The sequence below is a fragment of the Cebus imitator genome, unplaced genomic scaffold, assembly GCF_001604975.1.
Source record: "Cebus imitator isolate Cc_AM_T3 unplaced genomic scaffold, Cebus_imitator-1.0 Scaffold141, whole genome shotgun sequence".
Classification (NCBI taxonomy): Eukaryota; Metazoa; Chordata; class Mammalia; order Primates; family Cebidae; genus Cebus; species Cebus imitator.
The window spans coordinates 5066959-5081749 of NW_016107456.1; the positions used below are offsets into that span (position 1 = coordinate 5066959).

Below are 14791 nucleotides of genomic sequence, written 5' to 3' on the forward strand. Positions count from 1 at the left end.
CAACATGCGTGGTTAATTTTTGTATTATTTTTGGTAGAGAAGGGGTTTCACTATATTGGCCATGGTGGTCTCAAACTCTTCAAGTGACCCATCTGCCTCAACCTCCCAAGTAGCTGGGATTACAGATGTGAGCCACCACAACCACACCTGGCCAACCTCATCTCTTAAAAAAATTTTTTTAAAGTATTGCAAAACAAGGTAAGAATAAAACGTAAACCAGGTCTGAGGACCCAGTGCAGGTAAAAAGCTGGAGGAAAGACCTGGAAACCAGGAGACCGGGGAGGAGAATGTTGCAAATACGCAGAAAATAAAGGCAGTTTTCTGAACTGCGGAAGTAGCCAGGAGGTGAGAGGATTGGAACTGGATGTGAAAACATGTCCAGACTTAACTCCACAAGGTTTAGGGAGCAGATGCAGGTGGGAGGTGAACGAGAAGGAAAGTTGAAGATAACGGCAGGATGCTGAGTCTGGGCAATTAAGTATCCAGGGATACAACTGATGAAAATGGGAAAGGCCGGAAGGTGGGGAAAGGCAGTGAGAAGAGCAGACGAGCAGGGAATGAAACTGAGTGCAACTTGGGGATGTGCCCGTGAGAGACGTTCCTGAGAGTCCAGTGATTCAGGCAACCCCTATTTGTTGAGCAGCTGCTGTTTGCTGGAAGCTATTCTAGGTGCTTGGAATGCATCAGTGAGCAACACAGACAAAGCAAGGCCTTAAAAAATTCCCATCTTTCATGCCACTTCTGTTCTAAGGGGGGAGACAGATAATAAGCAACACACTCTTTCAAATGTGCTCAATTATAGTTAGGAGGTGACACGAGTGTTTGGAAAAAGACAAGAGGGAAGGGTAGTAAAGATCAGAAGGGTGGATCTGGGACATGGATGTCATTGCAATAGGATTGTCAAGGTGGGCGCTATGGGGAAGAAAACATTTGAACACAAACCTGAAGGGGATGAGAGTGAGCCACGTGACTTTCTCAGGGGAGCATCGCAGGCACAGGGAACATCTGCACCCAGGCTGCAGTGTATGTGAAACAGCACAAAGGCCATGGGCAGAGCAGCACAAGTGTGGAGAAGACAGCAGAAGGTGAGGTTGGAGGGCCGTAGAAGTCACAGAAGAGCTTGGGCTTTCATTCTCAGAGAAACAGAGAGCCATGCACATGCTTGAAGCAGAGGAACATAATTTGCCTTTTTTTAAATAAAAGCATCCCTCTGGCTGCTGTGTTGAGAATAAATTGTCGATGCAAGAAGAGGGAAGAGTGGTTTCTGAAATGGAAGCAGAGAGAACAGACAGGAGACCACTATGATAATTCAGGTGGCAGGTGAGGTTGGCCTGAACCCACGGGTAGCAATGGAATGGATTCTGAAGGTAAAGCCAACACCACATCCAGACAGATTGAATATGGAATAAGAGAGAGAAAGATGACTCAAGGGCCAGGCATGCCTGTAATCTAACTTAGTGCTTTGGGAAGCCAAGGAAGGAGGATCACTTGAGTCCAGGAGTCGAGGCTGCGAGTTAAAGACCATCCTAGAAAACACAGTGACACCCTATCTCTACAAAATAATTTTTTTTTTTGGAAACAGAGTATTGCTGTGCTGCCCAGGTTGGAGTTCAGTGACGTGATCTCAGCTCACTTCCTTCTCCTGGGTTCAAGAGATTCTCCTGCCTCAGCCTCCTGAGTACCTGGGATTACAGGCATGTGCCACCACAGCCAGCTAATTTTTGTATTTTTAGTAGAGATGGGGTTTCACATTGTTGCCTGGCCTCGATCTCCTGACCTCAGGTGATCAGCCCGTCTCAGCCTCCCAAAGTGCTGGGATCACAGGCATGAGCCATGGCACCCAGCCATGCAAAATAATTTTAAATGAACTGGGCATAGTAGTCCATGCCTATAATCCTAGCTACTTGGGAGGCTGAGGCAGTAGGTCCACTTGAGCCCAGGAGATCAAGGCTGCAGATAGCTGTGATCACACCATTGCACTCCAGCCTGGGGTGACGGAGCAAGACCCTGTCTTAAAAAAAAAAAAAGAGAGAGAGAGAGAAATCAAGAATAATTCCAAGAAGAGTTGGGACCTGAGCAATAGAAGGTTAGAAACTGAGATAACTATAAAAATAAATTAATTCCCATGAAGCAGACAGTTCTGGAACATTCCCTGCAGACTTCTGGAGTCTGAAGGCATCACCACCCTACACTTTTGGCTGAAGAAATCAAACACTGAACTCAGCTGATGAGCCTGGGCATGAAGTCTGGCCTGCAAAAGCCTGTTTGCTCTTCTCTTTTTCAACATCCCTTTCAGCAAAACGAGAGCTCAGGCAGCAAAGGATGACTTTCAAAGAACTTCACTTTGGGACATATAAAACCTTTGAACAAAAGTCAAGGTCATTGGCTATAGCTTCCCCTTTCATGGGGGGTCCTGGGTGAATTAAGACTCTTTCAGGCCCAGATGTTGGTACAGAGTTTGAGAACTGATTCTCTAAATGCAAAACCGTCAGGCTCAGAAGTACCCTGAGGTTGGCTGCCATATGCAGCTGGCAAGCATTCCCTGAAACCAGCAGATGAATAGAGCATTATTGATATAAATATCATCACCACAGCAGCTGGGCGCCTTATGAAAATAAACAATGACACAGCATGAGCATCAGAAAAGCCGCCCTCGGCACCTGGAGGGGTGGTTCTTTGAAGTGCCATCAGCATCTGTCTGCCTGCATGCTCGTGCCAAGGCAGCCCCCAAGTTGGCCCAGCCCGGCAACATGGACAGGTCACTCCTGAGAGGACTGATGCCACCTCCTGTGGTTTGCCTGGGAACCGTATGGGCTGATGTTGGGGACTGGGCAGGGCTACCTGTAAGTTGCAGCAAAATAAGAAGAGGGTGTGAGCTCTAACAGGGCCTTCATTTTTTGCACTGCTGACCAAATCTGCCCCTGCTCAGAATCTTACACTCCTTCATTCAATCAGCCCCAAATATTCTTCCATTCCTCTGCAGTGGCTGCTGTTCAAAGATAATTACGATCAATGAGGGCTCAAAATAAAGGCTTTCAAACTTTTGCATTCGACCTTACAGATTTTTCTCACTCGTTAGAACTCCAGATGTCTCTGGTTATATTTGTGGGGTAAAATCCTAGAACCACAACAGCCAGCAGAGGATTCTTATGGCTTCTCAGACTCAGTAGAAAGAACATTTTCAACCACATCCGACAGCACTGACGACATCTTTTCCCTATTTGTGGGCTCTATGGATAGGGCAGAGTTCATGGAGAGCAGACACCAGAAAGAAGCCCTCCGTGCAGTCATGCCACACTCAGCAAACTGTTTAGAGAGCTCAGGAGATCCTCCATGCCAGCCACAGAATCATGACCCCACCAAAGATGTCCACATCCTAATCCCTGAGACCTATGAATGTGCGATGGCACCTCGTGTGTGGAGCATACAGGGATGTTTCTTTACGTTAAAACAAATAAGAGCCAACAACAACTTACATAAAAGCTGAGTTGCTCAGTTCTGAGGCTTCTGAGTGGAAAGGCTGAGAGATCAGGAGATGCAAAGCCTTTGGAAAGGTAAAGGTGCATGAATGCAAGGATGACGGGGGCCGTGATGGATTCTCATGAAGTGAGAGAGGCGAGTTCCTCACTCTTCCAGGAGAAAAGCAGGATGCTATTTCAGAGATGTCTCTTGCTGTCATTGTGCCTGTAGGGCAAATACCAACTGTCAATATCCTTTTTTTTTTTTTTTTGAGACAGAGTCTCGGTCTGTCGCCAGGCACCAGGCTGGAGTGCAGTGGTGTGATCTCGGCTCACTGCAACCTACGCCTCCTGGGTTCAAGCAATTCTCCTGCCTCAGCCTCCTGGGTAGCTGGGACTACAGGCACACGCCACCACACCCAGCTAATTTTTTTTTTTTTTGTATTTTTAGTAGAGACGGGGTTTCACTATATTGGCCAGGATGGTCTCGACCTCTTGACCTCGTGATCCGCCCAAAGTGCTGGGATTACAGGCTTGAGCCACCATGCCCAGTCCAATATCCCATTTTAATATGGGCTTGTGAAAACACAGCCTAACACTCCAGCAAAATATGCACAACACCTAACCTGCATCTCAGCCAGCCTCAGGTCTGACTTCACAAGGGGCTGTGTCTCTGTTTCTATTCCCACCAGAATGGTAGGGGTAAGAGTAAAATAAGAAGTCTGAGGTCAAGAGACCTGAGTTCAAATTGTAGCCTTGGCACTGACTCACTGGGTTGCCTTGAGCCACTTCCTTTACTTTCTCCAAGTCTTGATGTTATCCTTTGTTAGATTAGTGTAACCTAGATGTTAGCCAAGTTCCCTCTGTCTTTGAAGATTTAAATAAAATTTTCTCTGTTCCCTACTCCCCATCCTATAGGAAAACCCAGTGTCCATCCCCAAAATTTCTGAGAATTCTGAGGGGGTCGTATTCTCATCTTCACTTACAAGTTTCAGTTGAGGCTTTAGTCGGAGGAACGTGAGCTTCGTATCCCACCAATACCCATGACTCAGAGTTGAACATCACACCCCCTCGTTCTGAAGCTCCACCTTGCCTCCTCAGCCCTCACTGGCAGAAACACATCTTCCCTGGCCCTGTTGCCCAAACCATTTTCTTCCCGTTCATCTCTTCTCCCATCTCTCCCTTCTCGGCTCTTCCACCCTCTCCCCAAAAGTTGTTCCTTTCTTAAGCTGCAAAATCTAGCTGTCTCTTTAGTACCTTTTTCTAAAACACGCTCTGCACCTTGCTTCCCACCACAAGACTCTTCTGCAGGTACGTTTCTAAACTCCAACTATTCCTTCCCAGAAACAAACTCTGATGCAGCTGTTATAAGAGTAAGTTTCCACCCACTATGTGGAGATTGCATTATGAAACTTCATGAGAATATTGGGAGGATAAATTGAGGGGAGATGTGTCAATGTGCTTTGATCGATCTCTCTCTCTCTCTCTCTCTCTCTCTCTCTCTCGTACTTTGATATTTCTCTCTCTTTCTCTGTCTCCCTCTCTCTCCAACACCCCCCACCCATTCCTGTCCCTGTCTTCTTTATGCCTTCATTCACAGTCTGCCTTAACTGGACATAGGATCAAAGCCAATTATATGTATTTGGATCTTTATAGAATCTGTTTAAAGGAATTTTATAATCACTTACACTGAATTTTAAAACCAGTTCAGGAAACTTATGTCTCTGTCTTTAAAATACCAATTCACTTCACCTTTAGGTGGCCTGGGATTGATTTCTTCACTCTGGGTCACAGGAACCTCAATAAATAGAGTCCTTCATTTCTAAAGCTATTACTTGGCCTTTCCATTTTATCAAAGTATTTTTTAATTAAAGAAAGGCATAACTAAGGTGCACTGAAATATGCTCTAAAAATGTTTATTCCCAAAATAGACCCATATGCTAGTCTTCATTCAACTCATCAGAGCATGTTTATTCCAGTGACTAACAAGCTTTCTCATTCCATCAGCATGAAAAAGATGTTTAACGCGTGAGGCTACCTCTGCATTTGTCATATATCATGTGTGAATTTGCACCCCCAAAGGATATCTTTTCGTGTCCCAAACAGTCATGGAGAGCACTGAGTGGAATAATGTATGGCAGCTGTTCCAGAGCTGTCCACACGGGCTTCACGACTTTTGCTTGGTTTAACTTGTTCTGACAAAAGAAAACAGCAAACGTCCCCTCTGTTTTTCTGGAAGAAGCATGATTATTTCTAATTCATTAACAACAACTGGACTGACTCATCCCTGGTGTGTTCATCACCACTACCTGTGTGTATCTGCAGCAGTAAAGCCCTCCCTTCAGGCCATGCCAACTCTCACCCTCAGACCATTGGAAAAGAAACGGGAGGAAAGAGTACTTACCAGGTGATGAGGTAGAAAAAGTCAGTTGGTCTAGACTCCTGGCTGAAGAATTTGAATCTATTCTTGGATCAGCCAACTTCAAATGTTTTCCATCTAAATGAAGAAAATGCCAAGGTTGCACTGAGTGTAAGTGTGGCGTTTAGGTCAGCTAGGTCCTCATGATCTTAAAGAAGCAAGTAGGCTTCCTGGAATTCATATTTCCAGAGCCTTAAGAAACCATAAGCCTTCCCTCCCAGGAGTTGTATAAATCCCAGATGCTTACGTGCTTATATGAAAAGTCTGACTCCTCCACTCACATATGTGGTCTCTGTTCCATGTCTGTGTGATCCAGGGAGCCAAACTCAGTTCCTTGCTGGTTTCTGCAGGGAATATATGCACAGTATGCATTGTACATGCTATTATGAATTTACGGAGTATTTAGGAGGGTAGGAGCAGGGTTATGTGACACACTGAGTTGCCTTCTGTACCTCATTGGTTCTACTATGATCCCAACCTTTCTCTTTTATCTTCTGGTCATTCAACTCATCAGAGCAACTACAGCTCTCTTGTTTATGACATGCAGTATCCTGTATCTGGGATGCTACCCATCTTCACAGCTACCCCAAGCTGGCTGATCCAGAATTTTCACAAGGGCAGTCCTTTGGATATTATTCTAAAGAGAAAGCTACTAAGTGGAGGAAAAAAAAAATAATCTATTTATGCATCTTGTTTTGAGAAACCCTCCCCCAAACTGCCTAATAATCACGGCTTACATTTATCGAGGAATTGCTAGATACAGATCCCTATGCTAAGTAGACATTAAAATTCGCAGTCACTCCTAACAACCTGGAGAAGCTAAGAGATGTGGCCAAGCCATTCAACTAGAAAGTGATAGAGCTAGGATCTGAACCCAGGGAGCTTCAAGAGGAAACCCCAACACATTTTGCCACCTTTTGCTACACAACATATGCAGACCAAAATGGTGGCATCCATTCAGGGGCAGCCACAGCACTTGAACACCAGGACAGTCTTGAACTAAACCACAGAGGATGTTTCTTGTTAATTAGAGTCATTTCTGAGCCCCAGAGAGTCAGTGGGAAGAGAACACCTGACTCCCCTGCTTTCTTTCTCTTATTTCTTATGGATACAGTATATGCAGTGTCCCAGGCTGCAGAGAGACCCTGATGATCCCTGGCAGATCAAACACACATTTGCTAGCACGTCATCCTGCTGAATGTTACCCATTCTGTTGCTGCTGTGGTCTCACAAATTAGGGAACCCAAGTGAAAGGATGACTCTGATTTAGGATTAGAAAGGCCTGCAACCTTCCCCAGACCTCTGGGCATTATGAGAGAGTGACCCAGAAAATCGAATGCAGAGAAGTGTCCCAAGATCCAGGAGTCTTGTTTGAGGCATAGAACCTATTAGCTTGAGAAATTGGTCTGGAAATCTTATTGAAAGAGACAAATCATTCCACATTCTCTCCCGACTGAAAATATTGGGGGTAACAGGCTTTCCCTGATACCTTGGATCCATGCACCTCATGTCGGGATCACAGCCAAACTCTGGGAACGCTAAATGCAATGCAAGTGATAAAGGCAATTATTTTTTTAATGGGCAGTTCTGATTAATTCTGATTTCTCTGGCCAGCCATAGACTTATCTGTACCAGTCTCTCATTACTGTGAAGGTTGCAAGGCAGACAAGCGAATGGCAAAGAGAAATGAAGTTCAAATTGTGGATTTGTCATTATTGCACAGCTCAGCAGATGGTTGTCCAGCCACGGAGGCCCCTGTGACCAGCACCCCGACAACACACACACACGCTCAGACCTCCTTTGTCCCTATTCTTGGCTAACCCCTAGTGGAGATGCCAGTAAAGCAAGGCATCATTGCATTCTGAAGCTTAACCTTGCCTACTTATGCTATTTATGAGGGGTGATAAGAAGAATCCTTCAAATTTATATATGATAGCTATTATCATTATTATTTTTGCTGAGCACTGACGGATTCAATAATGATATAAATCACTGGAATTTAGTAAATGCTTATTCCATGCCTGGCATTGTGGTAAGGGCTTTATTTACATGAATTATGTCCTTTATCCTCAGAACAACCCTATAAAGCAGGGGTTGCCAAACTTTCTCTGTAAAAACCCAGATAGGAAATATTTCAGGTTTTGTAGGCTATATGGTCTTTGTTAGAACTACTCACCTCTGTGGCTATAGCATGAAAGCAACTGTGGACAATACATACATGAATAAGAGTAGCTGTGTTTCAGCAAAGCTTGGTTTGCAAAAATAGGCAGCTGATTCTGTGGGCAACAGTATGCCAACTGCTGCTATACGGTGAATACTGCTAAGCTAGAATTTGAGGATTCCACAGCTAAGAAGGTGGAAGACATGAGTTGCCATCTCCTGCATCCTTCCTGCTCCCTGCTCTTGCTATCTAATTGTAGTTCTGGGGGAAGGAGAGAATGCAGATATTTTCACACGTGTCTTCTCACTGTGAGATAGCTGTTATTTGGCTACAAAGCGGAGAGCAAGCCCCCCCTTTGATGAAAACCCTGCATCTGTGGGGGGTGGGTCACTTCTGTCAAACTAGCCCCTTATCTGCAAGCTTGGGGTAGCCTGAACCAAACGCCCTGATGAGAGACTCAATCCCAAACTGCTCTCAGAGCCTCGTGGGTCTTTCTGTGTGAACCTTGGCTATATCTTCAGGGCAACCCCCAGATGGAGGGCCTAACACATGGCCTCTTTGTCCATGTTGTGGTGGTCCCCAGCAAGCCTGCAGCCCCATCCTTGACTCTCATCTGTACCCCAGCACTGGGTTCTGTAGACCTAAGCAGGGTCCATCTCTGTGTCCCTTGGGAAGCAGGACTTTGAGGGAGCATGCCTTGCTACTCGCTGCAGCCACACACCCCACCACCACCTCAAAATTCTCTCCTAAACTGAAGTTCTCTAGTGGCTCAACAGAGGCAAAGAAACAAGGTATCCATCTCTCTTTTTTTTTTTTTTTTTTTCCATTTTTGCTACGGAGTCTTGCTCTGTTGCCCAGGCTGGAGTGCAATGGCATGATCTTGCCTCATTGCAATCTCCGCCCCCTGGATTCAAGTGATTCTCCTGCCTCAGCTTCCTAAGTAGCTAGGATTATAGGTGTCTGCGACTGCACCTGGGTAATTTTTGTATTTTTAGTAGAGACGGACTTTCACCATTTTGGTCAGGCTGGTCTCGAACTCCTGACCTTGTGATCCACCCACCTCAGCCTCCCAAGGTGCTGGGATTACAGGCGTGAGCCACCGCACCCAGCCTCCATCTCTTCTTCTTGATGACCCCTGTACACATAAAGAATAATTTATGATCTTACACTAGGTTTTCTCAGTCTCTGCACTCTGGATATTTGGGGCCAAATAACTCTCAGGGGGAGCTAATCTGTGCATTGCAGGATGTTTAGTAGCATTTTCTCCTCTACTCACTAAGTGCCCATAGCAACCCCCAGGTGTGACAATCAGAATGTCTTCAGACATTGCCAGATGCCACCTGGGGAACAAAATAGCCTCCCACTGAGAACCACTGTCTTAGACTGAAGGTCAATCATTGCTTTTTGCTCTCAGCTGTAAATTCTAATTTCCAATTCCAGGTAAATAGGAAAAATCATAGGCAAGATCTGTCAGCACCCTATGACATTATCTTTTGGTGTAAAATAAGCATAATTATCCCCACTGTACCTACGAGAAAACTGAGGCCTGGGCTGCACAGCTGGTAAGCAGCAGAGCCCAGATTTGAGATCCAGCCCCTATATATCTTATACTACTTCAGATCTGATAATGAGTGAACACTATGAAGGTTTTCCTGGGATGAGGGAGAGTTTGCTATAATTTGCGTGGTGAAAAGAAAATTAGACTGTACTTGCCCTTTTTTTAGCATGTTCTATGTAATCTTGACAGCCGGGCTTTGAGGTAGATATGATTCTTCCCATTTTACAGACGAGGAAACTCAGGTTCAGCAAGCCTAAGAAATGGTTTGAAATCAACATAGCAAAGATTTGTCAGCCCAGTGTTTCTATGCTCAAACCCTTGATATTTCAATACCAGGAAAAGTGGCTGGCTGCTCCCTAAAGGGGAAACTGAGTCTGATTTCCTACACAATACTCTACCTTTCTGGCCAGTATGTCCTGCTAGTTATAACAAAAGCTTGATGATGGCCAGGCGCAGTAGTTCACACCTGTGATCCTAGCACTTTGGGAGGCCAAGACAGGTGGATCACCCGAGGTCAGGAGTTCAAGACCAGCCTGGCCAACATGGCAAAACCCCATCTGTACTAGAAATACAAAAGTTAGCCAGGTGTGGTAGTGGATGCCTATAATCCCAGCTATTGAGGAGGCTGAGGCAGGAGAATTGCTTGCACCCAGGAGGTGGAAGTTGCACTGAGCTGAGATGGCACCACTGCACTCCAGCCTGCGCAACAAGAATGAAACTCCGTCTCAAAAAAAAAAAAAAAAAAAAAAAAAAAAAAAAAAAAAAAAAAAAAAAAAAAAAAAAAAAAAGGAAAGGTTTGTGATAAATGAGACTGATGCAGTCCCCCTTGCCTTTGACCTCCTCTTTCCTTATCCCAGTTCTGTATGCAGTACTGGCCTGAGAAGACCTCTGGCTGCTACGGGCCCATCCAGGTGGAGTTCGTCTCCGCAGACATAGATGAGGACATAATCCACAGAATATTCCGCATCTGTAACATGGCCCGGGTAAGTGCATGGCCGCCATTGCTTGCTGAGCCCCTCCTCCCCAAAACAGATGGCGGCTGCTGAGAGAGGATTCCGCTGAGCCAGCCAAGAGCCTGTGTTGTGCTCTCCTGATAATCTCTTCCTTGAGGAAGTGAGGCCTGTGCTGATTCCGGCTCCAGACTCAGCAATGACTTCAACACACAGAGATGCAACGAGCGGCATCCAACCTGCCATCTGCCTGTTTCCTGACACACTTGCTGCCGTGTAGACAAAACTTCTTAGACATTAGCTCTTCCCCACTGTGTCTCACTGTAGTGCCATGAGTTGATGCAGACTTTGATTGGATCCCATACGCTTTGGGCCAGGCACTGCAAACACCAAGATGAAAAGTAATTGCTTACTTCCATGAGGAAATTCACGGGCTGAGTAGAGGAGTAGTGGCGGGGACGGGCAGAATAGCAGTCTATGGAATGGTTGCTAACTAATGCAGTTTGGTCACTACTCGGGATCCAGGGTGAAAGGAACTCAGCGCCTCCCCCGCCCCCCAGCTCAGAGTTCACTGTCTACTGGGAAAGTGAGATATGTTCTGGCACAGGAGCCTCAGGGAGAAAGAATTCTGCCCAATAGAGTCAGGGAAGGCTTTCCTAAAGAAAGGGACATTTAAATTGGGTTTTTAAGGCTGAGTAGGAGTTTTTCAGGTACAGAAGGGGTTCAGGGCAGTCTCGGCAAGAGAATCTATATACACGAAGGAACAGAAGTAGTCATGGGGACTCTCCCCATGAGGACACGGCTTAGAACCCATTTAGTCTGTCTTCCACTATGATGCTGCAGTCCCCAGGTTATCTGTAAGGCTCGTGTCCCCAAGCATCCCCCGCAGAACAGCCCTAACAGCCTCTCTGTTCTCAGCCACAGGACGGTTATCGTATAGTCCAGCACCTCCAGTACATTGGCTGGCCTGCCTACCGGGACACGCCCCCTTCCAAGCGCTCTCTGCTCAAAGTGGTGCGGCGGCTGGAGAAGTGGCAGGAGCAGTATGACGGGAGGGAGGGGCGCACCGTGGTCCACTGCCTGTGAGTACTAGGGAGGTGTCACCAGGGCAACAGGGTGGTGGGTGATAGAGCATCCTTGCAGATGCTGCTGGCCACATACACCAGTCCTAGGCAGGCCTGGCTGTACCACAGCTCAACGTCCCTCAAAGGCTAGTGGCAGTGCATTCAAAGGAATTATGCTCCTTTAATGGAACAGGGCTGCCAGTTTGTTTTCCTGAACTAATATATGACACATCATTGATGCAAACCCTGGTGGTCTTTCCACAAACATGAGAGGAGGTAGCAGACCGTGTTCCAATCCTCCCAATAAGAAGGTGATGTAAGAGGCATGATGTGTTTTCCTAGTTACAAGAAAGCCCAGGACAAAGTGGGTTCCACTGATCAGAACCTCCTTTATTATTTCCCAAAGAAGGAGGAGAGGAAAGGGAAGATGTTAAGTAAGCTTAATTTAATCCAGACGTTTTAAGTGAATCACCTCTATCCATTTATGAGGTAGATATTATCATTTTGTAGTGAGAAAACAGAGGGGCAGGCAGGGTAAGGTAATCAAGAATAAGGAGTGGGGCTGTGGCTTACATTCCCTGGTCTCTAAGCTAAAGCGCCATCGATTAACTCACATTGTCTCTCTGAGGATACTAAAGGACTTGTCTGCTGTGTCTGCCGCTCTATGATGGGCTTAGAGGGATCACAGAACAAAGAGAGCAGGAGGGAAAGGCACTGCCCTGAGGGGCTGATAGATGGATTTGAAGGGACCTGGGAACACTATTGCCCAGGGGCACCGTGGGCTCCAGACCAGCTGTGTTTATGCTCCCATTGCTGGGGTGACCAGGAGATTGTACCTCTTCGAATGGACGTTGTCCTCTAATGAATTCTGATGTCATTATGCTGTGTGGAGGTCAGGACCTTGCGAGGACAGTGGCTGACGAGCCGTGCAACATCAAGAAAATCACTGAATTTGTAAGCCTCAGTTTCCTCACCTGTTCAATGGTTATGTTGAATTAGACAATCTTCAGGCCTGATAATGCCTTGGCATGAAATACAAAGTAAACACACTTTATCTGCCAACACAGAGATCAAGAATGTCATGGTAGCAAATATGCAAATATTGTCAATGTAATTTCTTAAAAAACCAAGTGTCACAGACACCACCCTAGAGTATAAAGTAGCCACAGAGGATTCTACAAAGTCTGACACCCAAAACAAATCTGCAGCCATAACAGCCGTGTGTGAAATATTTGACTCACAGCCACTCACTTTGCTTCTTAGAAGTTCAGCAATTTGAGGAAAAGTAATTGAGAAGGCCTGTCTCTTTAAAAATGTTTTGTTAAAGGACTTTTGAACCACGGTCTTCTCTTTTTCAGAACAAATACTTCTGGAGTTAGTGGAGGCATTGATAACATCTGACTGATCTCAGAATTGAGGTCAGTCTTTTAAAAACCAGTTAATTGTTCTCATTCTCCAATAGATGGTGCATGCAAGTCAAGAAAGTTAAGACAGTTTTAAGGGGGTCAAACATACGACACGTGCAGATGCACACACAGAGCTTCAGGGCCACCACCTGCAGCAAAACCCCCTTTCCAGAGGAAGCGAACCTCACGCTAGAGTTCAGGAAGATGCCACGTGGTGTCCAAAGTCGGGTTGATGGGTGATATCAGCCGAGCCCACCTGGCTCTGTCTACATCCCAGAAACTAGCAGCTGGTTTCCTGCCAGCTAATCCCTGCTGCCTCCAGATGCCTCACACACTCAGGTGACCCTACCCTAGCACCCGTCTTTCAGGGTCTCACACTACCAGGCCCTGAGACCCTGTGTCTGCTCACCTCTTCCTCTTGGTTGCTGTTATTCTTGCTTCGTAGGGTCTCCTCCTTTCCTAGGAGACCCTACTCTCTCTCTCTCCCATGTTTGTTTTTTAGCCTGCTTTTTTTTTTTTCCAGTAGTGCCTTTTTCTCCATGTCCTTTCCAGCCCAGGTGGCCAGTACTTTGAACCAAAGGAAGGGACAGGGGCATTCTTCTGCCAACAGAAATCTTGGTATCCTTGAGGGCCACAGACACCATAACAGACCCTGAATGCAGGCACCAGTCAGTGAATGGAAAGCAACTCTCTGTACTTGAAACATCTGGTCATTGCATATCCTATGGATAAAACATCTGGGAGATTGACTGAGTGTCTTAGTTTCCGTCCAGTACATGAAATCATTAGTTGCTCTTGGCAGCAGGCCCAGGAGTTCCGAATCAGGCATATTCCTACAGGGACGCTCTATAAAGAGTTTGAAGGGTGTTTCCATGAAGATGACTTATGGAGTTTCAGAAAGGAGTAACAGAGACATAGCTCTGCCATCAGCCCTCTGTCCCTAGGCTCAAGATCGGTAGCATCTTGCTTAAACCAAGGTGTATAGTAGAGACCTGTCATTTTCAGATAAAACCTCTCCGTCCCACTCCAGTTCCCACCTCCAAGCTTAGGCTGGCTGGCCCTAGGCTAACAGACTATTGCTGTCCTTAATGAAGGTTGGGAAGAACTAGCAGGAAAATCACTTGTGAATTTTCACTGTCTTTACGGGATGTTTAAGTGGACCCAGAGCATTCTTTTGAACACAGATGCAGGTATCAGCAAGGATGCAGGTGTCACATGTACAAGACACAGTACCACCCTGCCCTTGGGGTTTGGGTGAGTGTGCCCTGAGTGTCTGTAACATCCTCATAGAACCAAGAAAACAAGCAGCTCATTGAACTTTCAAAGGTCATCTAGTCCAACCCTTTCATTATATGAATGGGGTACTTGGGACCCAGACAGGGGAAGTGACTTGCCCAAGGTCAAAGCAAGTTAATGGCACAGGTGGGACTCAAACCCTAACTCATGGCTCAGGCTAAAGCCTTCACCATTGCCTTGCCTTGCATCCGCCTAGGCAGCTGATCCCTATGCCTACGGATGTAGCTTTGGAATCATCAGGTGCCTGGAAGGGACCTAGGAACGTAGCTTACCTCTTCGCTCTGTGTTTAGAAACGGGGGAGGCCGCAGTGGAACCTTCTGTGCCGTCTGCAGTGTGTGTGAGATGATCCAGCAGCAAAACATCATTGACGTGTTCCACATCGTGAAAACACTGCGTAACAACAAATCCAACATGGTGGAGACCCTGGTGAGTATCCCAAGAACTGTTCTCCAACAGCCAGGGGCAGACTAGTTCCCTG

General features: G+C 46.2%; 1 protein-coding gene across 13 annotated transcripts in view; it reads left to right on the forward strand.

Moving 5' to 3' along the window:
- PTPRT (protein tyrosine phosphatase receptor type T) overlaps nucleotides 1–14791 on the forward strand; it is a 1128992-nt gene that overhangs the window by 1105145 nt on the left and 9056 nt on the right. For all 13 annotated transcript variants that reach the window (XM_037743358.1, XM_037743363.1, XM_017542238.2 and 10 more), the window contains 3 exons: nucleotides 10454–10579; nucleotides 11465–11628; nucleotides 14604–14739. In XM_037743358.1, the coding sequence (XP_037599286.1) occupies nucleotides 10454–10579; nucleotides 11465–11628; nucleotides 14604–14739 (426 nt within the window). The remainder of the gene's footprint in view (nucleotides 1–10453; nucleotides 10580–11464; nucleotides 11629–14603; nucleotides 14740–14791) is intronic.